General features: G+C 33.6%; 5 protein-coding genes across 5 annotated transcripts; 3 read left to right on the forward strand and 2 right to left on the reverse strand.

Annotated features, from left to right (window-relative positions):
* Positions 1–680: 680 nt before the first annotated feature.
* Positions 681–3,464, forward strand: LOC113522805 (small G protein signaling modulator 3 homolog). The gene has a single exon (XM_026908625.3). The coding sequence runs from the start codon at positions 844–846 to the stop codon at positions 3,232–3,234; it is 2,391 nt and encodes a 796-aa protein (XP_026764426.2). The 5' UTR covers positions 681–843; the 3' UTR covers positions 3,235–3,464.
* A 2,076-nt stretch (positions 3,465–5,540) lies between these two features.
* On the forward strand, positions 5,541–6,781 carry LOC113522616 (60S acidic ribosomal protein P1). Its single transcript, XM_026908363.3, has 3 exons — positions 5,541–5,721; positions 5,935–6,181; positions 6,679–6,781. Exons 1-3 carry the CDS (start codon positions 5,650–5,652, stop codon positions 6,690–6,692), a joined length of 333 nt encoding a protein of 110 aa, XP_026764164.1. The 5' UTR covers positions 5,541–5,649; the 3' UTR covers positions 6,693–6,781.
* A 1,215-nt stretch (positions 6,782–7,996) lies between these two features.
* Positions 7,997–10,908, reverse strand: LOC113522755 (28S ribosomal protein S14, mitochondrial). The gene is made up of 3 exons (XM_026908562.3): positions 10,702–10,908; positions 8,835–9,058; positions 7,997–8,167 (listed from the first exon to the last, which is right to left on the reverse strand). The coding sequence occupies exons 1-3, from the start codon at positions 10,765–10,767 to the stop codon at positions 8,065–8,067; spliced, it is 393 nt and encodes a 130-aa protein (XP_026764363.1). The 5' UTR covers positions 10,768–10,908; the 3' UTR covers positions 7,997–8,064.
* Positions 10,909–12,583: 1,675 nt separating this feature from the next.
* LOC113522657 (Fanconi anemia group D2 protein) lies at positions 12,584–17,632 on the forward strand. Its single transcript, XM_026908419.3, has one exon. It carries the CDS (start codon positions 13,360–13,362, stop codon positions 17,413–17,415), a length of 4,056 nt encoding a protein of 1,351 aa, XP_026764220.2. The 5' UTR covers positions 12,584–13,359; the 3' UTR covers positions 17,416–17,632.
* A 2,467-nt stretch (positions 17,633–20,099) lies between these two features.
* On the reverse strand, positions 20,100–22,894 carry LOC113522460 (60S ribosomal protein L10a). Its single transcript, XM_026908143.3, has 5 exons — positions 22,764–22,894; positions 22,448–22,603; positions 21,877–22,032; positions 21,057–21,222; positions 20,100–20,299 (listed from the first exon to the last, which is right to left on the reverse strand). Exons 1-5 carry the CDS (start codon positions 22,766–22,768, stop codon positions 20,129–20,131), a joined length of 654 nt encoding a protein of 217 aa, XP_026763944.1. The 5' UTR covers positions 22,769–22,894; the 3' UTR covers positions 20,100–20,128.
* Positions 22,895–23,306: the final 412 nt, after the last annotated feature.

Consider the following 23,306-nt stretch of genomic DNA (forward strand, 5'->3'; position numbering starts at 1 on the left):
ATGAATAACAATAAAAGTCTACTCTATGACTGCAGTCACCTTGACACTTATTATATGTCAAATGAGTTATGAAATTCCAAGAAAGTGTCACTTTAAACAAATAATTTTACTCTTTTATTTATATTAGAAAGTTGGCTAACAGGTGTGCAGCCCATCTAATAGTAAACAATCAATAGGGTTAATTCTGAGGTATCATGTCTACATTTCTCTTGTAGATACTAAAATCAAAATTCTTTATTGTAAGGACGAATGTGAACCAATTTTCTAATACATTTAAGTCCAAACTATTACAAACCTGGTTTTCTACACAAAACACAAAAATTTCGTGCAACTGTCACATTAAAATATTGAGTTAAAAGATAAGGTTAGAGGAATGGTAACTCAGAATCAGCGCCACTGTAGCCTATTAACTAAATATCTAAAATGTAAAATGCATGCTATCTATACAATTAACCAGTACATTAAACTTAAAAAATAGTATAATATAAAATAATAAAATCTTTTATAGTACGTACCAATATAAATATTTTGAATAAAGGCGTATGATAAACAGACGTGCAACTATTACTACTTATATTTGCACGTTTGTTTATCATACAGTACTAAAAATTTTTTTATTATTTTATTTTATTGACACTTTTGGTTGCATAGATGTATTTTCTACTTTTCTAAATATAAAGTCGGTGACGACTTTTAAACGTTGATGGTGACAAGTGAATAATTGATTATTGTTTTGTGGCATTATCCTAATCGTTTTGTGTAGCCAATTCTATTCAACTATTTCATAAAACAGTAAGAGAAAGTGTACCTAATTTATTAACTTTTTCCATGGTACTATAAAAAATGGATCTTGCAAAATCATTTTTTAGTTCTCGTGATCATGAGGGCTATGTAGGACGCGAAGATCATGAACGCAAAATCAGTGCAGCTTTAGCAGACGATGATCCAGAAGATGTAATTGATTCAATACGGGGTCTAAATATAGCCGACGAACTGCTTCCAGCTCCTGGAGGACCATTTTCCGCGCTTACAGCAAGTATGGTACCACAAGATATCATGGCTAAACTAGCACAACCAGAATCAGAAGGGCACAGTGTGGGTTTACCTGACTACAGGTTTGACGAGTTTGGCTTCTGTGTCGAGGAAGAAGACGGACCTGAACAGAGTTCCAACAAATTATTAGCAAATGCCTTTGTTGAAGATGACCAGCATCGTCTCCAGTGGGAATTCTACAGTAAAGAAATCAGTTTTTCTGTAACAGAAGGCAAAATGGAAAAAACAGATAAATTACATCAGATGGTCAAAGATGGTGTGCCTCATTCACTCCGCCCGCAAGTGTGGATGCATCTCTGTGGTGCTAACAAGAAAAGAGCCACAACTGAAATTACATATCATGAAATTGTGAGAGCTTCAAGTGATGATGGACTGGTAACTAGTAAGCAAATTGAAAAGGACTTAGTCCAAATACTGCCCAACAATGTTTGCTTTTCTCATCCCACTAGTACAGGTGTACCAAGACTCAGACGAATTTTAAGGGCCCTTGCATGGTTATATCCAGATATTGGGTATTGTCAAGGTACAGGAATGATTGCAGCATCGCTGCTGCTTTTAATGGAAGAAGAAGATGCATTCTGGATAATGTGCACTACTGTGGAGGATCTCCTTCCAGCATCATATTACTCATCAACATTGATTGGTATTCAAGCTGACCAGAAAGTTTTGAGGAGTTTAATCTCAACATATCTGCCAGGTATAGACCAAGTTCTAAATGCTCATGACATAGAGCTCTCTCTCATAACAATGCATTGGTTTTTAACATTATATGCCAATGTTGTACATATGAAAATCTTGTTGAGGATTTGGGATTTATTCTTTTTAGATGGTTCTGTAGTATTATTTAAAGTGACATTGGCTATGCTTAAAATTAAAGAGAATAGATTCACTGAGATATCTAACTCAGCTCAGATTTTTAATGCATTATCAGACATTCCTGGTGAAATAGATGATGTCGATCTCATGATTAAAACAATTGATGAAGTATGTGGTGACACTTTAAGTCCTACTCTAATAGACACACATAGGAGGAGACATTTAGCTTACCTTATGGCAGATCAAGGTGCTCTAGTTGGAAATCCAAATGCAGTCCCCAACCTCCCTAAACAGCAATTACAGAGACGTCAAATTAAAAGGAATAAGTCAGTTATTCAAACAATTCTCTTTGGAGAGGATAGTAACAATGAAGATGCTATTTCAAAAAATGTTAAGCAAACTGAAATATTAGTTGATCTTAGAGAAGCAATATTACAAGTTGCTCGTCACTTCTTGGCACTAGAGCCACAGTTGGCTTCTGAAATTCAACTAACTGCTGACTACACAATGCAGAGTCATGCTGCAGATAGAGAAAGATATGTTAATGTATCCAGGAGTAAAAGGAGACGAGCAAAAGCATTACTGGATTTTGAAAGGAGGGATGGAGATGAATTGGGCTTTAGAAAGAATGATGTCATTGAAGTTATCAGTTCTAGAGATGAGCACTGTTGGATTGGTGAACTGAATGGCCTCCGTGGTTGGTTTCCTGCCCGCTTTGTCAAATTGTTAGATGAGAAAGGAGTTAAATATAGCAGAGCTGGAGATGATTCTGTTACAGAAAAGGCAGCTCATTTGGTTAGAGGTGTTCTTGCTCCTGCTTTCAAAAGAGTTCTATTACATGGAATTAAAAAGCCTAGTTTTTTGGATGGTCCCTGCCACCCATGGCTGTTTATTGAAGAGGCTTCATCACGCGAAGTAGAAAAAGACTTTAACTCTGTTTACAGTCGCTTGGTGTTATGCAAGACTTATCGTTTAGATGAAGATGGAAAAGTTTTAACACCTGAAGAATTGTTATATAGATGTGTCCAAGCTATCAATTTGTCCCATGACAATGCTCATGCTCAAATGGATGTAAAGCTACGCACATTAATATGTATGGGTTTAAATGAAGAAGCTCTGCATTTGTGGTTAGAAGTTTTATGTTCTTGTGTGGATGTTGTCCAAAAATGGTACCATCCATGGTCTTTTATAAACTCCCCTGGTTGGGTTCAGATTAAATGTGAATTAAGAATACTATCTCAATTTGGTTTTAATCTGAATCCAGAATGGGAGCTGCCATTAAAGAAGGACACACAAAATCAACCACTAAAAGAAGGTGTTAGAGATATGCTTGTAAAACATCACTTATTTTCTTGGGATCTGTAAACAAAAAAAAAAAAAACTAGGCAAATATATTTAAATTTAATGTGCAATATTTGTAATAAGTATTATATATTTAATTAATTTATTAGATTAAGCTTGCCTATTTATGACACTTCTAAAGTACAATTATATATAGGTATATATAAAATAACATTGCATTACTTCAAAATCTAATTATCTTTAAATGTATAAGTATCATGTCATGTATGTAATAAAAGAAATTCTATGCAACATATTTGACAATTTTTTTTATTTTGTATATTGGAATGACGGATAAGTATGTGAATTGAATACACTTCATAAAAATGAAAAATATTTTAAATATAAGGGTAAACTCTTTTCGGGTAAGAATCATTCGAATCGTTTTCAAATTATATGCTATTTAACACGATGGTTCGACAGTATACTAAAATCTCAGAGAAATGTATGTCCTCGGAATATTTTTCAACAGTTTAGTATGATTTCTATGTCAATAATACTTAGATTTTCCTAGTGACTAGGTATTAATTTTTTTAGAAGTAAAATTTTCTTTTACAGCAAATACTGGGCGCAAGTTTGCTAAATGTAGTGATGCGCGACTACTAATTATTAGACAGCAATTCATTAGATTTATTAGAATGATTTTCAAATTATTCGACTACTAATTTTATTCAATTGACTATTAATTTTAACCGATTACTAATGTCGTTGTTACTAATGTAGTAGTTGATGTACAAGTCGGTACGAGTCGGTACGAACATAACTGAGTCGCCCCGATCGCTGCAGGGGGAAAGGGATTATTACTAATGGGGATTTACCAGTTCCATAACTGGCAATATACCATGTCGACCTTCACGAGGTTCTTCCTAGAAACCATCGTGGTTAATTTTTGTAAAATTTATCACAATGGGCTAACTGACATGCTTTAATTCTCACCTATCATCACTCACTCTCACTGGTGTCCTCTCAGCGTATATCGATAGCGCAGGAGAGATTACCATGTCATTATAATTCCACAAAAAAGAAGACTCGATGACTGGAATGGCGTTTTTTTTTTTATAATGGACAAGAGTGTTACACAATTTGTTACATTATTGTTTAGGTTTTTGTTTTTGTCGTCACTTGTTATCACTGACCTTGTTAAATTGCCACGAAAAAGACTTGGTAGTAGTAGATACAGAAAAAGGACTTTGTTTTCGTTATTTTGATGGTTACTAATTAGTAAAATTGGGGGGAAAGGGATTGTTAGTAATGGAGACTGAGAATCCCATTGTTAGCAATATACCCAACCAGGTCGACCTCCTCGCGGTTCTCCCTGGAAACTATCATGGTTAATTCTTGATGAATTCATCATGATGAGCTAACTGGCCTGTTTTCATTCTCATCTATCACCCTTCACTGGTGCTCCGCTAGCGTATCCCGTTAGCGCAGGCGGGGCTACTATACCATTTTCACTCATCAAAAAAAAATTTGTAAAAATTGAGGAGCAAGGGATTGTTAGTAATGGAGACTAAAAATCCCATTGCTAGCAATATGCCCAACCAAGTCGACCTCCTCGCGGTTCTCCCTGGAAACTATCATGGTTAATTTCTGATGAATTCATCATGATGGGCCAACTGGCCTATTTTCGTTCTTATCTATCACTCTTCACTGGTGCTCTGTCAGCGTATCCCGTTAGCGCAGGCTTTCCATTCCATTTTTACTCATCAAAAAAAATTTGTAAAATCATTTAAATATAGAAATCAATATATTACTAATTCAGTAGTCGAATTATAAAATTAGTAATTACTAATTATTTTAATAACAAAATCATTCGGAATCGCGCAGCGTTATATAGCAAAATGTATAAAATTACTTGCTACAATACCACATACAACAATTACTTTCTAATCGTTAAAAGTTGTTAAACGATTTTTTCTCTGACAAACCGTCTTTTGCAAACAAGTGGCAAATAACAATTAATTCGTGTTAGTAATTTTAATCATTCCTAAATCGCTTAACTGGAATAGTATCTTATGAAGTGTAGTATGCTATATTAAGTTTATGTGTTGCATATATATTTCCACATTAATCGCTTTAATATAATACTTATCAGAAAGTAGGCAACAAAGGCATGCTAATATAAATAAATAAATACCAATTCTACAAATATAGTGCAATTTTGGCTGTCTAAAACTATTATTAAGTTATTAAGTAACTAATCTAAGCTAATGCAGTCCGCCTTAAACATGCATTAAAATATACGATAGAAATTTTAAAAAGGCAACATTAGATCAAGTATCAAGTGGTTCAAACTGACAGTGACACTGACAGCAATACGTAATACAAAAGTGTCACTAAGCCGTCTAAATTTTTCTTTCTTTTATAAATTGTGAAGTGAGACGTGCTTGTTCTCTCCGAGCTAAGGCCAAAAGGCGACTTGCACGTATATTATTAAAAATGGCAACGAAAGCCGAATTAGCTTGCGTTTACTCAGCTCTAATCCTTGTTGATGACGATGTTGCTGTTACTGTAAGTTGTAAATTATTATTTATTGTTTTAGGTTATAGCACGACTTAGAATTTCAATGTGAACGTGTTTATAAATCCACATTAATCTCTATTTTCACCTAATGTTTACTTGTTTATTATTTCAATTTTATATATATTCGCGTGTCTGCGCACTATTAAACCATTATTTTTCATGTTATTACTAAATTACTCACGATAACTTCACTTATTTTAGGGTGAGAAAATCTCGACCATTCTGAAGGCTGCGGGTGTAGATGTTGAGCCTTATTGGCCAGGTCTATTTGCCAAGGCGCTCGAAGGTGTGAATGTAAGAGATCTCATCACAAACATCGGATCTGGTGTGGGAGCCGCGCCGGCTGCTGGAGCGCCTGCTGCTGCCGCCGCCGCGCCTGCCGCTGAAGCCGCCAAGGAAGAGAAGAAGGAAGAGGAACCTGAAGAGTCCGATGATGACATGGGCTTCGGTATGTTAATTGCAAATAACTTGAGGATTTGTGTAAATTGAAATTCTTTATTGTGAAAGAAATGATCTTTTCGTGGAAGAATTGTGTGACTATGATGATGTAGTTATTTAATGTTCTATTTTCTCATAATTATGAATTGATACCTGCACACCACAAATATTATTATTATTTACTATAAACATTTGTGTCTGTTTATATTTATGGATTTGAGTGTACAATATGTGGGAATGCATTTATAAAAAAATGAGTTATATCAGTAATACTCATAGTCATAACTTCTCCTTTATTCAGAGTACATGATACTAATAGGAACATATTATATAAAGGATATTTGTTTATTGTATTTATAACTATATACTTCCAATGATGTATGATTTTACATGTATTAGCTTCAGAAAATGAATGATAGACATTTTTTTACTGAGGAAAATATTTTATCATTCTGTTTACTTTCAAGTTTCCATAGTTGTCTAATTCATATTTTTGTTTTGTTTCAGGTCTATTTGACTAAAAAGCTTTACTTTAAAGCTATGGTATTCCATTGTAAGCTTTATGAAGCTTTTAGTTTTAAGGAAATGACTTTATAAAAAAAGTTTAAAACAAGAGCATTTTGATTTTTAATTAATAACCTTCTTAAAAAGCAGTGTTGAGTGCAAGATATCTGTTTATTTAATAAATAAATATTTTGCTTTTTGGAATCTCATAAATTGGTTCCATAATGTTCTTACTTCAAATCCAGTATCAGGATTCTTCCTTGTGTACAAATTCTATAGAATATGATGTGTGTATCAAATTTCAATCTTATCCATTCAGCATTTTAAGTTTTATCAAATTGCAAACCTCCAAATATGATGTTTGGAGGTTAGAAATCCTAATATTATAAATTGTATAACATTAGGATTCATGAAATTATTAAGATTGATATTATTTAGTTACTAAAAACGTATTCATGATAGAACATATCAGAACAAAAATTGTATGAATTGAAAATTATTAAACCACTAAAGAATTCAAATTTTTCATACTATAACTGGTTAGCTGAACGCACCGAGTTATATAGGCTCTTAACATAGCTGTTAGAATTATTTAGTTTTGCTTAAATTTTTTGTGTTGGTCCTTAATTTGTTTAATGAATATGATCAGTTTCATTGATAGAGCACTTTCTTAAAAAAGAGTTCCAACGATCACGTTTTCACACCTATATATAAAAAATATAGCTTTAGGGTGATTTAGGATCATAATATACAAAATATAGATCTAAATAATAGCATGAAAGTATGAATACTGAGCTAATCTAGTCTTTATAATATATTGTTCAAATCATGAATGACCTAAAAATTCAATTTTGGAGGTACAGAGGAGTAATACGGACTAGCAAACTCATCGCTAGCTCGACCACCACGTGGTTCCCCTTGAAAACCATTGTAATTATTGTTGAATTCTTCATTGTGATGGATTGACCGATTGACTTACTTCACTGATAGTTCGCCAACTTTTACCGATAGCGCAATCAACAGACTATTTCATTATTATCCTTTAGGAAAAATACAATCGCATTTATAATAAGTTGCTCGCGACAGTAATACCAGATGTAATCGGAAGTACTTATTTTATAGTGAGAGAAATACTTGATATGCAATAAATGCCCAAACATAATTTTCAGTGGTAAGGGAGAGGAGCCATTACGGAATAATTTGGTACATCATTCATATGATGGTAGACATTCTGGAAATGTTGGTATAGACAATTATAAGAGTGATACCACTTTTACGCCTGCCCTGATTCTTCATACCTTGATATAAATAAAAGATTAAATATAATTAAAACAATGTAATTAACAATTATAACAATGAATCTATCACTAATATAGGTATTAAAATAAATCATCCCCACATAGCTCTTTGTACTCCAGAAAGTTTGTTATAGTCTGCAAGATGTCGCCAAACTATACGGCTCATTCGCCACTCTTTGACGATACCACGCGGTCTGAAATAAAAAGATTGTTAAAATAAGTGTGTAAAGGGAAATCAATTGTTACATAGCTGTTAAGCCCCATTGCTAACGTCGCAGTCCCCTATAACGATGAGCTAACTGACCTGCTTTCATCCTCTTCTATCATCTCTCATTATACCCGCCAGCAAATACCGATACTGCACGCAGGGTTACCATTTAAAAAAAAAAAACTATAGGTATATTATTCTAAACTATTTACATTGTGTTTAATAAGTCTATTCATGCTATTGATATTTTTAAATAACCAAATATTCTGATTACATTCAAACTATAGGAACAGTTCATATGAAAATTTTGTTGTGGTATTGACTTACAGTTCATTTTAAAACACCATGTATTGCTGGCTATGTGCATTACTTGGCTTCATTCATATTATCTTTAATATTATTATATTGGATAAGGTAAAAACTGTTTATTTAAAAATAAAATATCTGTTGACAGAGTAACACATTTAAAAAATCAGGGAATTATGACAAGAACTTTTGAAAAGACAACCTGCTTGTAGATTTAAAGAAAATCTACAACCATGCAATAAAACATTATTATAAAAAATAGAACATAAAACCACAATTAGTAAATAAATATTATCATTAGTATTAAAATGAGTATTAATTACGTAAGGAGAGAATTTATAACAAACCTAGATGTCACAACACATCTGTTGTTTATTCTCAATGGAATAGCATTCATTTCAAACTTATTAATATCTTTATCAGCCAGCTCTCTGATTTCCACTGGCAAGATATCGTTTTTCCTTATTGCATTGATCCTGGACCTTTCAAGAAAATTTTCAGCACTCATTCGGCGACGTTTCACATCACGTATCATAAGCCAATTGGCCCATTTGTTTCTTACTTGTTGATACTGTAACAAATTATTATCAAATTGTATCTGTACACAATGTAGAGCAGATATAGCAGGCTTGACTAGACCAAAGATCTACTGTTTATTGACGAAACCTTGTGCCATCTATTAATTACATACTTCTTGAAATCTCAAATGAAACAATATAGTTCAGTAGACAATTATGTAGTATTGTAGTATTTTTTATTTTATTAAGAGGCAAAACAAAACTTAAAAATTATTCTTAGTAACTACTTATTTATATTAGTGTGAGCATTGCCTCTGAACATCTTCTACTAGATTAGCAACATATTATATTTTTTGCCTTACCATGATCAACTGGACTAATAGTCTTGATTGACTGTTAGCCACCCCTGATGTAGAGCATAACATTGTGATTTACAATTAATATCTGTTGAATTAATAATTAGTTACAATAAAGTAGTGTACAGGAACTATACATATTTTTATTCTAATTTTTGTTGAGACTTCTGTAAGCTAAAATACAGAACCAGACATTAATTTATATTAAGAGAACACCATACAATGCTTTTAATACATTAACACAAAAAAGGCTATAGCATCTATAGCCTTTTTTTTTGTAAAGAGTTCAGAAAATGTTTCAAAAACATACTCATTTATATAAGGTAAAATTGATATGCCAAATTGTTTGCCACAAAAACACTAACTGTTAAATTTACTTTGTTTACGGTATATAAATTATTATCATAATATGTTACTATACATTCATCATACAATCAAGAGGTATTTTTTTTAAATCCCTCAAGTTATTTATGCTAAATGTTATGCCATTCATTTTTTAGCACTTAAAAAATTTTCTTTATAAATCAGTAGAATTGTTGGGCCCTTGGAACTATTTTATAAGTGTAATGAGGAATCTATTAACTAGCCATATACTTTGTTAGGACAAATTAGCACAGCCCCTGGAAACCATCCTAATTCCTTAGAAATTTATCACTATGAGTAACTGACCCAACTTCAAACTAACCTATCATCCATCACTTGTACCCAGTATAAACAGAAAGTAAAGATTACCTTTGCATTAAATCAATACACCACTGACTGATGGGGGAAAGGGTTTTTTTTTTTATTTATTAATGGAATGATAACCCCAAATGCACTATTGCTATATGCTGGTGGGCACTAGTCATAGATGATAGCTGAGGATAAAAGTAGGTCAATTAGCCCATCATGATGTATTCCACAAGAATTAATCACTATGGTTTCCAAGGGGAACAGTGTGCAGATCGACCTTATAAGGTATATTGCTGGCAATGGGGCTATTAGACTCTATTACTAATAATTTGGGAGAAAGAGATTATTAGTAACAGGGTCTAACTCCAACCCTTCCACACGGTTCCATCTGGAAACTGTCATGGCTAATTTTAGTTGAATCCGTTACAATGAACTAACTAACCTGCTTTTCTCACCCATCATCTCTAGTTTAATGCTTCGCCAGCATATCTATGCGCAGATGGAGTTATCATTCCATTATCACCTATACACAAAGTCAATAAGACTTCTAATAAACTGCTTCACGTAAGATATATGCTTAGTGCCTCTTAAGTAAATTGATCAGTTGGTACCGTTAAGGACAATAATTTTATTCAAAATCTCTAATAACATTGGCTATGTGTACATACCCCAAATCCAGCGACGATTTGAGATTTCCACACAAACTTTCCTAAATTTGAAATGTTTAAATTCATTTTTATTTTTAGTACCTTTGCCTAGTTCAAACGACTGTGGATCTGTATATATTAATTATTATTTCTTTCAATGCAAAAGTGAAAATTACAATATACACAAAAATAACCTTAAAAAAAAGCAGGTAGCGATGGGCGATTCGAATAAAAAAACTCGAGTTACTTGAGTTGCTTTGCCCCCGGCTCAATTCGAACTGGCTTTTCTATCAAATCGAATAAACTCGTATAAAGTCAATACGCCGCTACCTACGTTAAATCCACACCCTGTTCGCGTTCGTGGAACATTCGTTACACACCTGAAAGTGCGCCGTCCGCGGCGTATCCTCGTTCCCCCGTTCGATTCACCGACCCACCGTCCCTTGACGGGGGCCAAAGTGTGGTGGTTCGAGCCATTTACGCGCCCTCGGGCGCACGCCGCAGTCCATTAAAAAGAGCTGACACCTCTATCGCTCCCCTCTCGCGGGCTTAGAGTGCCATCTGCACTTGCCCCTGCTTACACACGTTCGGTAAAGTTGTTAAGAAGACACCACGTCGGCATACACAGACCACCAGTGTATGCCGGCTCAAGAATCCAGTGACCCGGAGGTAGTCGCCTCCGGACATGAAGCCGGGGTTTGTTTTGATGGGTGAAAATGGTATGGTAACCCCGCCTGCACTAATGGGATACGCTGGCGGAGCACCAGTGAAGGGTGATAGATGAGAATGAAAACAGGCCAGTTAGCCCATCATGATGAATTCATCAGGAATTAACCATGATAGTTTCCAGGGGGAACCGCGAGGAGGTCGACCTGGTTGGGTATATTGTTAGCAATAGGATTCTCAGTCTCCAATACTAACAATCCCTTTCCCCCCGATGCAGCCAGGGTAGAGGGGTTTACCCCGAGGCCCCTACCTCGCCCGTCTACACAACAAGGCGGACAAGAAGACTATTGATGATGATGATGAAATTGTTAAGGCCATCTGCGGCGCACAACAATTACAGTCAGAAAGAAAAAAGCCACAACCGTGATATGAATGCGATCCTCGCTCGGATCACTATCGCACGCAACTCGGCTGGCTGGCTGGCTATGTTTGTCATAACATCAAGTAGATTCGGTTGCTGTGAATGCGGTGTGGCTGTGTGCGTGCGACGAAACAGAAACATCATACAACGAGCAAGACTCTCGTGTGCGTGATATTTCTGCAGCGTGTTTTACAGTTACACTCTGCGCGCTATAGCATGGTGCGGTGATAGCTGAGATTTTTATTACTTCTGCCTTTAAAAATAATTACAATAACAGTTCAATCAACAATGTTGTTGTGACTTCTGAATTCTGAATGTTTACTACGTTACGCTAGTTTATTTTATTCGAATTGATTGAAACCCGCGAGTTCACGCTTTCGACGATTTAAATCTAAAGCGAGTTAAGTAATCAACTTGCCGAGTTCATATTCAACTGCAATACTGAGGGCCTATCATGACATATTTTCCGAAATTTCGGGCACGAACGAAATAGAAATTTGATGTTAAAATTACATAATACATGCCGTTTTAAATTATTAAAAATATTAAAATATCGTTCCTCTGGATTATTAGGATAGGATTTATGATGAATGAAATGTTAAGCTCCATTTACTGGGTCAAAAAACACACGAAATTGAGCCCGAAAATTCGGAATTTCATTTAATGGTAGTCCCCCCTGATTCTATACGAAGTGAATGCGAGATGATTCGAGCCGCGATTCGAATCAACCACCATTTCAATTCAGTTTATTCGAGTTCAAAACTATGCGAGTTGGCTCATCGTTAAAAGTAGGTTTAAATTAAACAAGCAAACATATTAAGAGTATATAATACACCTGAAACCTAAAAACAAGGAACCTGAAACGTTATATACAAATGACAGATCCGTAGTGATTATATATCATAGAACAAGAAATTACATGGAAGGAACTAAAAACAAGGAATTACATAGAAGGAGTGATAAAGTTGTCAATTCATAGCAGGCTAATGTATAGAAAATGTTATACGGCTGTATAACGCTACCAAATTCAGATACAACCTCCTTACGTAGTTTCTACATAAACTGTGTCGAATATATAATCTAGTAATGTAAAATTTGATATGGACAAATAATTGACATATCAAACATTCAAACATATCATACACTAGCATGGTATGAATTGAGAAAAATAGTAAATGATGGTGTATCTTTCATCCTCTTTTTACTAATTATATTTGCATAAGAAGAAAGGAAGCAATATAAAATAAATATTTTTTATGTAATTCCTTATTCTTAGCCTGTCTTTAAACATAGTCTGTCTAATCTGTGGTCGTTTCTTCCTATCGAACAAAGTATTCCGGTAATTTTTAAAATTATAAGTCTATTTTGCCATTTTTTCTTTTTCTTAAACATATATAACATAATAGAGTACTTACAAGGTAACGAGTGCATACAACTATATAATAAATATATAGTACGGACTTAAATCACAAACACAGACATAGTGCCCTTTCAGTGGTTCAGTGTCGAAGTCTTATACACAAATTATATAGAGATGCTAATGCATGAAGCTTAGAAAATTTTTATTGTTAACTATTAATTTGTAGAGTGTAATGGCATCTAAGAGATCTAATAGTGTGACTGGAAGTCAGAGCAAAAAACACAAAACAGACGATGAGTATCTTCAGAATAGTTATCTACGCAAGACTCTGATAGAAAGCGGCTTAATATTGAAACACCCTCCAGAGAAATGTATAGCTTCTGAGAAAACTATTATCGTGATACGCAATATAAAGAAAAATATTCAGAAACATTTTGATTATCCTCGGAATATTACAGATTTATATATGAATTTAAAACAAGAGTGTCACAATTTAGATGTTTTCAAACAATATTTGTTCCCAAACATAATCAGAATTGTTAGTGATAGTTCTGATGAAATTATTCTTAGTGACAGTGTCTTTAAAATATTGCTAAATGTTCCTATTCTTCAAAATAAATTGATTGATTTTATATTTGAAAAAGCTATAGATTTAGCAAGCGAGTCTAACTGTAGTCCGTGGATTCAAATGATACTCAAATGTTTCTCTTCTTTGAATAATATATCGGACTCTGAAAAAATGGCTACAAACCTTATTAACTTATTAGATGTAACTACCGAAAAGATTGTTCGTTTGGAAATTATATCTGCAATTCCGGGCATTATTGGTGACCAGGAACACAGCAATGTTGCAACTGAAATGAGCAGAATATTGAGTGAAGATCAAGACTTGATACCGGCTATTTTAGATTGTCTCTCATATCTTTGTTTATCTAATGAAGATTATGAGAAGTTGCAAAAAAAGACATTAAATATTTTGTTGAGTTTGTCAAAATGTGTACATTTTCCCAATTTTGTTAAATTTTTACTTCAACCATCTCGAATTAGTGATACAGCATATTTAGAGGCAGTACAAGGTTTAAGAAATGCTTTAGGTTGGTCAACTTCAATAGCAAAATATCAAGACATTGCTACAAGCCAAGTACTCACAGCAGTTGCTATCAGAAATTCCATGGTATCATCAAAAGTGATTGCTAATGCATGGTTAAAAGTAATATCTGCTTGTAAAGTTAATACTGATCATAAAGCTATTGATTTCATTATATTCTTAATTTTATATTCCACATCAGAAGAAAAACAGAAACAGGTTGAAATTATTATAAAAAAGCAAATTAAATGTAATGCCCTGAAAGAAACCCTTTTAGATGAGTGCTTTGAGAAATACAAGCCAATATTGAGGGATTACTTAAAACATCTCATTTGTCTTACAAATTCATTACTGAAAGTAAAAGCAGATATAGTTATTGCAACCTTCGCTTCACATTTATACACACTGATGTTCTCCAAACTTGAGAACAGCTCTCGGACAGTTGTTGCTGAAATACTTCAATTAGGTTTAGACAGTAAACATTGTGTTCTGAATATACTACTTATATTAAACAGTGTTGCAGCTAAAGACATATCTTTACTAAAACCACAGAGTGTTCAGATGTTAACATTACTGGACAGAATGGATGACATGAATTTGAATGAAATTAGGGCTATAATGAATTTACTGTGTGGACTTGCTTACAGTTATGAAAACTCTGTTATAAGAGATGATATTCATATGGTAATAAGAAAAGAACTCAGTAGTTCTAGCCCTAAAATTAAATTGCAAGGCATCCTTGCTGGCATTCATGCAGTGAAATATCTTATGGCTAACAGTAATGATGATTACACACCACATTTATCAGATGATAATAGTTTTGGATCTGTTTCTCATTTGTCTGAAGGTGATCTCCGTGAAGCTGCTGTAATTATTGAATTAATTAGCCAAAGCACCCGTCAATTACCTGACATGATTGCTTTTTTTTATGATGAATTTACCAAAGTTATTGAAACAGCATCTCATATAAACAAACAATTTCTGTCGTGGCTTACATATGCAGTCACAAATGACTTGCAACAAAATTTTATTGTTGAAAGTATAGAAAAAGAAATGATTGGTGAGCTAAAATTATCACTACAATATTGTCTTAATACTGAAAGTGAAATGGATGAAACCATAGCAATAAACATTGCAGGATTAGCTTTACAATCTAAAAGTGAAATAGATGTGGGTATCTTGTCGTCTCTCTTTCAACTTGTACAAATATTGCACTGCAAGCAATATGAAGGAGATTTATCAAATATAGATGCATTGTTAGGATGTGCAGTTATAATGCCAGTAGTTGATTTAGATGTAATTGAAGATCTAGATAATTCTTCTATCAGTAATATTTTGGATTGTTTAATTCATTGTGTCAATTGGTTTAGAGAGTTATTGAATGCCTTTGCTATGCAAGATGATGATGCACTGAAAACGAAAATATTAAAAAGAGTTCTTCAAATTGAAGAATTAGAAATATTAATTGAGAAAATTATTTTAAAATCCACTGTAACATATAAACCTCCAGTTTGTAATTTTAATGTAAAAAAATATACAGGAGAACAAATTGAAAAAAGGCCATTCAGAACACAGATATCAAAATTAAAAGCTCAGAAAGTTAATGCGCAAGATGATGCACTGATACCAGAAACAGTCAAGACTCAAGGAACACAAAACAATCAGAACACAGTAAAAAGTAAACTTGATTCCGTTCATAATGTCCCTCTTCGTCATTTAGGACTAAATGTGCTCCATTTGTTAAAGAATGATTTATCATCGAATGCTGACAGTGGTGAATCTGATATGTCTATTAAAACACTAAAATTCGTCTTAAAATGTGTTAATAATAATATAGAAAATATACTGATTGCTAAAATAAAGAGTCAAGCATTTCTCCTAAAACAAGATCATTCTATGATGTATGATCCAAAAAAAGCGGAAGATTGTGCTAAATTAATTAGTGACATATTACCAAAAACAGTAGATCATCTTAAAAATATAACATTTTTTCTAGATGATTTTATTGCATCTCACAATAATCAAGATGAACATGTATTTAATCTAACATCTGAAGTAATGGATTATATTACTTGTTTAGAATATATATTTAATATGTATACAATATATTTTAAATGGATTGGATTTAAAAGTCATCATAATGCCTTATTAAAATGCTCCCTCCAAACTATAGCATTTACTGATAATACTAATCTAGTGTCATTAAAAGACTTAGTATCAGCAGCGGTTAAGCATCTTAAAAAATATGAAAAGTACTGTTTACAGTTGACTACTGCTGTAGCACTGATAGAATTGTTGAAATCTGTTCAGGAATATTCTGAGAACACAGTTACTTTGAAAATACTTAGAGGTATGGCTCATAATTTCTTGTCACAAAAATGGCTTACTCCAGATGGAATACCAGAAAAGGGTTTATTTTTTAATCAGAGTGTGGATAAATTTGCTGCTCTGTATTTCATTAACAATGAAATTGTAGAACTAAAAGCTTTAACTATTCAGTTGGCCAATGATATAAAAGTATTGAAAAGTCGAAATGATACACTGAGTTCACTGAAAACTATTAGCAAAGGAAATTTTGCTATTTTGTACAGAAATTTAGGAACAGCAATTCATGAATCTACTAAATCTCGTTTAAATAAAGGATTAACTAATACAGATCATTTAGAGTTATGGAAAGATGTGGCTATTATTTTGAAGCATATGTCAGATATAGCAAAAACTCTTGAAAATAGAAATAACTTATCAGCATTTTTCAAAAAATCTCTTCCAATTATTAAATTATTTTTATCTCAAGGCATTCCCATATTAGAAATTCAACTGAAAAATGAAACGGAAGAAGTATTAGAAATTTTGAAAATTCTTCAACAATCTACAAGATTTTTGCAATCGCTCTGTTGTCATTCTAGATTAAAGAAAGACATTGTTTTAATGAGTAAAGTACCATATATGAGGCAGTTACTGGAGACACTGATTTACAAGGTAAAAGCAGCACTAGTTGCTAACAAATGCTCTGAAGCATTTTGGATGGGCAATCTAAAAAACAAGAATATTCATGGAGAAGTTATAGCCAGCCAGGAGAGTATAGAAAGTGAACAATCAGCTGAAAATGATGATGAAGATTTACTTGAAGAAGATGAAAGTACAAATAGCGATGATGAAGTCCTTAATCCTGATTCTAAAAGTATCAGTGACATTGTTTAATGTAATTTGTAAACCTGTTGTTTAAACTACAGTACAAAAACCTAACACAATAAAAAAGTTTATATCACTAATATTGTTATTATTGCTAGATAGCTTCATAGAGGTATCAAAGTCTATCAAATTATACATATAATCGAAGAACAATGAAAAAACTATAGTAGAATCTCAATTATCCGAATATTTGTAAACAGAAATATGACAGTTCATCTAGCAGGCAAATGGAACAGAAAGGTAACATCCGACTATTCGTCATAGTCGTAGAATACTGACGGATCTGACGAAGATTACATATAAAGATCCGTCACTATTATACGATTATGACAAATTGCCTGTGTGTGATGTCGTCACGGTAGCCTTTTTATTCTTACCCATCATCCTTCAGGTACTACTCTATTACCTATTTTTTTTTTGATGGGTGAAAATGGTATGGTAACCCCGCCCGCGCTAACGGTATACGCCGGCGGAGCACCAGTGAAGGGCGACAGATGAGAATGAAAACAGGCCAGTTAGCCCATTATGATGAATTCATTTAGGAATTAACCATGACAGTTTCCAGGGGGAACCGCGAGGAGGTCGACCTGGTTGGGTATATTGCTAGCAATGGGATTCTCAATCTCCGTTACTAACAATCCCTTTCCCCCCTCTATTATCTATTACCCTACTCTGTTCAAATATACTACTAGTAAAGCGTAAGAGATTATTTATAATGAAATCGAACAGCCCCATTGTTAGGGGGGAAAGGGATTGTTAGTAATGGGGTCAAATAGGCCCATTACTAGTAATATACCCTGTTGGTTGGTTGACCTCCAACCTCTACGTGGTTCTCCCTGGAAACCATCGTGGTTAAATCTAGTTGAATTCGTCAGGATGGGCTGACCTGCTTTCATCATCATCAGTCATCTTTCACTGGTACTCCGCCAGTGTATACCAATAGCGCAGACGGGGTTACCATACCATTATCACCCATTGAAAAAAGCCCCATCGTTAGTAATATACCCTATCAGGTTGACCTTCTCGAAGATTTCCCTGGAAACCATCGTGGTTATTTCTTGTGGATTTCTTCACGATGGGTTAATTTTTTTTTTATAATATGAAGACAGTTAATCGACCCGTTTTCACCCTCACTATTTGTCACCGACTGATGCCCCACTAGTGTATACAGATACAGATAGCACAGGCGGGATTACCGTTCCATTCTCACCCAAAAAAACTAATATACTTAAAATTTCATTGTACATTAACAAATTACTTTTAAGTTTCCGCCTTTGTTACACATTAAGGCCAATTGTAGTGAGTGATGATAACATACAAATGGAGTATATGATTTGATTTCTGAAAACCATGCAGTAAGTTCATCTTGGACATAGTGTTTGTAGTTGGAATTTTGTACCTGATTTTGGAATGTCTTTTATTTTATTGTTATTTTTACTTTTATAATTTCTTTTAACAATATGGTTTACTTATCTGTTCTTTGTATGCCAGTGGCTGAGTATGGGGGCCAGAATATCGTAACATAGAGTATCCTAGTACGGATCCTGTTCACTTCCAATGGCAGTCTATTGGAAGTGAACAGGATATCCATAATAGGATATATATTTGATTTTGTAAAATGTATAAATGAAACGCCATTGTGATAGAAATAAATATTATTATTATTCTTGGTTACACAAATGTAAGAAGCTTTTTGGTTCAAGAGTGGGTGCTGCCTTCACCGCTAAGAAAACCCCATTTGCTGTGGTTCCACAGTTCTAAGGCACGTCTCTTAACATCTCTAATAACATTGGGAAACTTGGTATCGACATCTCTAGTGATGTACAATTCCGTGGCCACCTCGAAGATAAGGTGAAGCTGGCATCCAAAAAACTTGGTGTGCTCAATAGAGCGAAGCATTACTTCACGCTGGATCAGCGATTAATGCTCTACAAATCGCAAATCCGGCCCCACATGGAATATTGCTGTCACTTATGGGCCGGAGCACTTAAATACCAGCTTGAACCTTTCGACTCGTTGCAACGACGAGCTATGAGAATTATCGATAATACCAGGCTCACAAGCGGTATCGAGCCCTTAAGTCTTAGGAGATTTTGCCTAACTCTGCGTGTTCTACCGTCTGTACAATGGATTATGTTCAGAGGAATTGTTCAATATGATGCCCACAGCCATTTTCTACTATCATACGGCTCGCCATCGACAGGGAGTTCTCCTTATGTCCTACAGCTTCAATGGTCATGTACTGCGCGGTTTCAGAGATGTTTCCTCCCACGAACACTCAGGTTGTGGAATGAGCTCCCTGCCCAGGTTTTCCCAAGAGACTACAACATGGGGTTCTTCAAAAGGGGGGTAAAGAGGTTTCTTCAAGGTCGGTAACGCACGCATAATACCTCTGGTATTGCAGGTGTTCATAGGCTACAGTAACAACTTACCATCAGGTGGGCCGTATGCTTATTTGCCACCTCAGTGGTATAAAAAAAAAAGACTGATAGTAGCAGGTGGAATCTATTATTATCTATACTCATTATAAAGAGGAAAGATTTGATTGATTGTAAAGGATAAATTTGAAAATTGCTAAACCTATTTTAAAAATTCTTTCATCTATATTTAAAACCTACATTTTTAGCAAATAATATGTTATTCATAGAATTTTCTAAAACAATATGGAATAAAAAATATAAATAAAAAACATATAAGATGTCAATATTTATAAATAAAAAGATTAGTACAATCTTTGGGGTGGTCCCATGGTTGACTTCATGTGGAGTGAGCGCACATTCTGCCAGTGTTTCTTCAGTAGGGACACAAGGAAGTTGATTGAAAGATGTACATTCTGTGCAAGCTCATCAGGACTCATATCAACATGGCCCACCGCAACAGAGAGACATAACACCTGTAAATGTGTAAAATTATATGTTAATTTTAATAATTTTTAATTTAATTTCACATCAAAATTGATCCTGTAATTTAGAAAACCAATATGTACTCTAACAAAATTGAATCAATTTAAATATGTTGATATAATATTTTTCCTATTATGTATAATAATATTTCCTATTATAGTGAGTGCTATCAAAAATACAAGTGGCATTTAACCTTTCAGTAGAGGTTATTGTTTTTAAACATATTTCAATATGTTTATATGTAAGTAGTATGAGTTGACATACAGTAAAAATACAGTTTGTTTTAAACATGAAATTTTGCATACAAAATTTCTCAAAATAATTCATTACACTGGCTATAATGACACAAGCATGACAGCTCCAACAGCGAGAGGAATAAATGATAGTGGGATCCATGGTGACAAGTTTTGCTAATGGTTGATATTGGAGTGGTAAGCCTGCCTGCACTGTCAGGGTCCTAGTAAGAAATGATAGGATAGGTAAGGATGAAAATATCTTGTTTGGCCCATAATGGCAAATTCAATGAGGATTAATCACTATGGTTTACAAATGGGACCACATGACAGGCTAACTTAACAGGTTATATTGGTAGCAATAAAAGCTCCATTGGTGTTCACTATTAACAATTCCTTCCTCCCCTATAATAAAGATTTTCTATTTGGTACTTACTGGCTACTCTATAGAGCCATGAGACAGCCAGTATGTGTTATGGATTTTATCTATAGATAAAAAAAAAAAATAAACTACCTTCTTCATCTGGAACTTGATAGTGGCTTTAACTTCATCAATCTTCTGAGTCATAGACTCCTGGTGAGATAGTAAACCAGGGAACTTGCCGGCTTTGTTCAGACCAGGACCCAGAAGACGGGGGATTTGTTTGATCAGGGACTCGGATGCAAGGAAAGCATCATATCTGCAACAATAAAAATTAATTTGTAATTCTTAATTCAAGAGAGCATTTACTCATACTCCAGATTGGTAATGACCGATATCATTTCTCAATAATGATATTTGTCAATGATATTGATGTTAACACTTAAGTTTATATAAATTGATAATAAAAATATTTAATACTATTCAATTTTAGCAAAAATAAGAAAAAATTTAAGAAAGCAATTTAGCAATAGTTTAAGAATGTTAAATTTATAAATTATTCTAAACTTCTGCATTTTAATAAGTATTATACACAGCCTCTAGTGGTCTTTTAACATTATCTACTCATTTTTATATATAGTAGTAATGGTTATTATACATTGAAATTAATGTAATTTGTTTCTTTTTAAAGAGAATTCTGGTAGTGAAAATGAATATTTTCTTCAATATACTAACATGGTCTGACTATCAAGTTCATAAGGAACACTCAATATTTTTTGTTTTCTAATCCATTTATTTAGAAAATATGTTGTAAAAATGAATGTCTTATACATTAAACTTAAAGGAAAATAATAATAATAATTAATAGGAAGGTTTTATCGTAACTTAGCACATAGACTACTTTATATAGACTTACTCGGGTGAAGCCATAGGATACAGTTAGTTATAAATATTGTTAAGTGACTGAACTTACTTCTTTGCCAATTTCTTAACCAACTTCTTGTTCTTATTCAATTTCTTGAGAGCTTCAGCATCCATGCATGGCACTTCAAGCTGTTTCGCTTCATCACAATGCTGTTGGTCACCCAATACACACACCTGCATCTTAGGCCTTGGGATGTACTTTAGCCTACAAAATTAAAATTTGTTAATAACAATTTATACAATTATAAATAAATCTAATATGGATTAAAAATACATCAGTTTATTTATTTTTCATCAATATACAGTTAATACATGCAATTTAAACATCATATTGAGTTTTTTTTTACAAATTAAAATTAAATCACAATATTTTCATCATTGTAAATAAAGATAATACCGGCCTATTAATGATCTTACCCCACATGATGGTGAGTGCTAAAATTTGGTAAGCGTGAGCTCACCTACCCATTATTTAAAGACTTCGGGTCAAGTCCCGTCAGATTGCTCTGACTCCCTGTACAGAGCCATTTTTGTGGAAAGCGGTTCATTATCTTTAATATTTATTATTTTCTAAATTATATTAGTCTTCCCACAAAAATGTTCCTTCCAGGTAAACGTACTTGACGGTGCCGGAGAAACGCTTGTCCTTCTGAGGATCATAATTCTTCAAACCAATTTGTAGCTCAACAGTCTCAAGGAAGTTCCGTTTCTTATCCTTGGACGATTGGAGAACCGCATTCACGCATTCATAGAGCGTATCACGAGATACTTTAGACCTTTAGAAAAAAGATTGTGGTTAAGTCGCTAGGTAAACGGCATGAGAACATATTTAAAAAAATAATACATATCACTAAAGAATAAAAGTAATAAATAATTTTAATATTAAATTAAATTGACAAAATTTAATGATTGCTAGGATTATTTAAGATTACTTACGACATCTTGACAGTAAAAATCCACCACCACGTTAGACGTGCAAATTATGAAAGAAAAGGAAAGGAAAATGTCAAGCTACACTTTACGTAGATGACGCCTATTGTCAATGTCAATTTCTATTTGTCATTACTCCTTTTGTTCCTATTCTTAGTCTATGGCTGTGAAAATGCAAACCACAGATATGACTTTTAATTAATGATAATAGAATGATGATCCCGCCTGCACTATCGGTATAGTAATGTATTGTTTATTTTTTTTTTCAAAAACTTATCAGCCTGGATTAAAATTGTAGTATCGTAGTGAAAGACCTATTAATTGTTCACATCCACAAAAATAATTAAAGTTTTGGTAATAATAGTTTAGGAGAAAATAAATAAAGAATGCAACATTTCGGGTACAAACGAAAAATTTATAAAAATGCAAACTTCTCGAAAACTATAAATTTTTGCAGAACATACATGGGGGTGTTTAGAGAAGCTCTTGGACCCCTCTATTGATGGTTTTCGTTTGGACCACATGAAACCCGACACCTGTATATTGTCG

Source organism: Galleria mellonella, unplaced genomic scaffold (genome assembly GCF_026898425.1).
Source record: "Galleria mellonella isolate WM207_F2 unplaced genomic scaffold, CSIRO_AGI_GalMel_v1 utg38, whole genome shotgun sequence".
NCBI classification, from domain to species: Eukaryota; Metazoa; Arthropoda; class Insecta; order Lepidoptera; family Pyralidae; genus Galleria; species Galleria mellonella.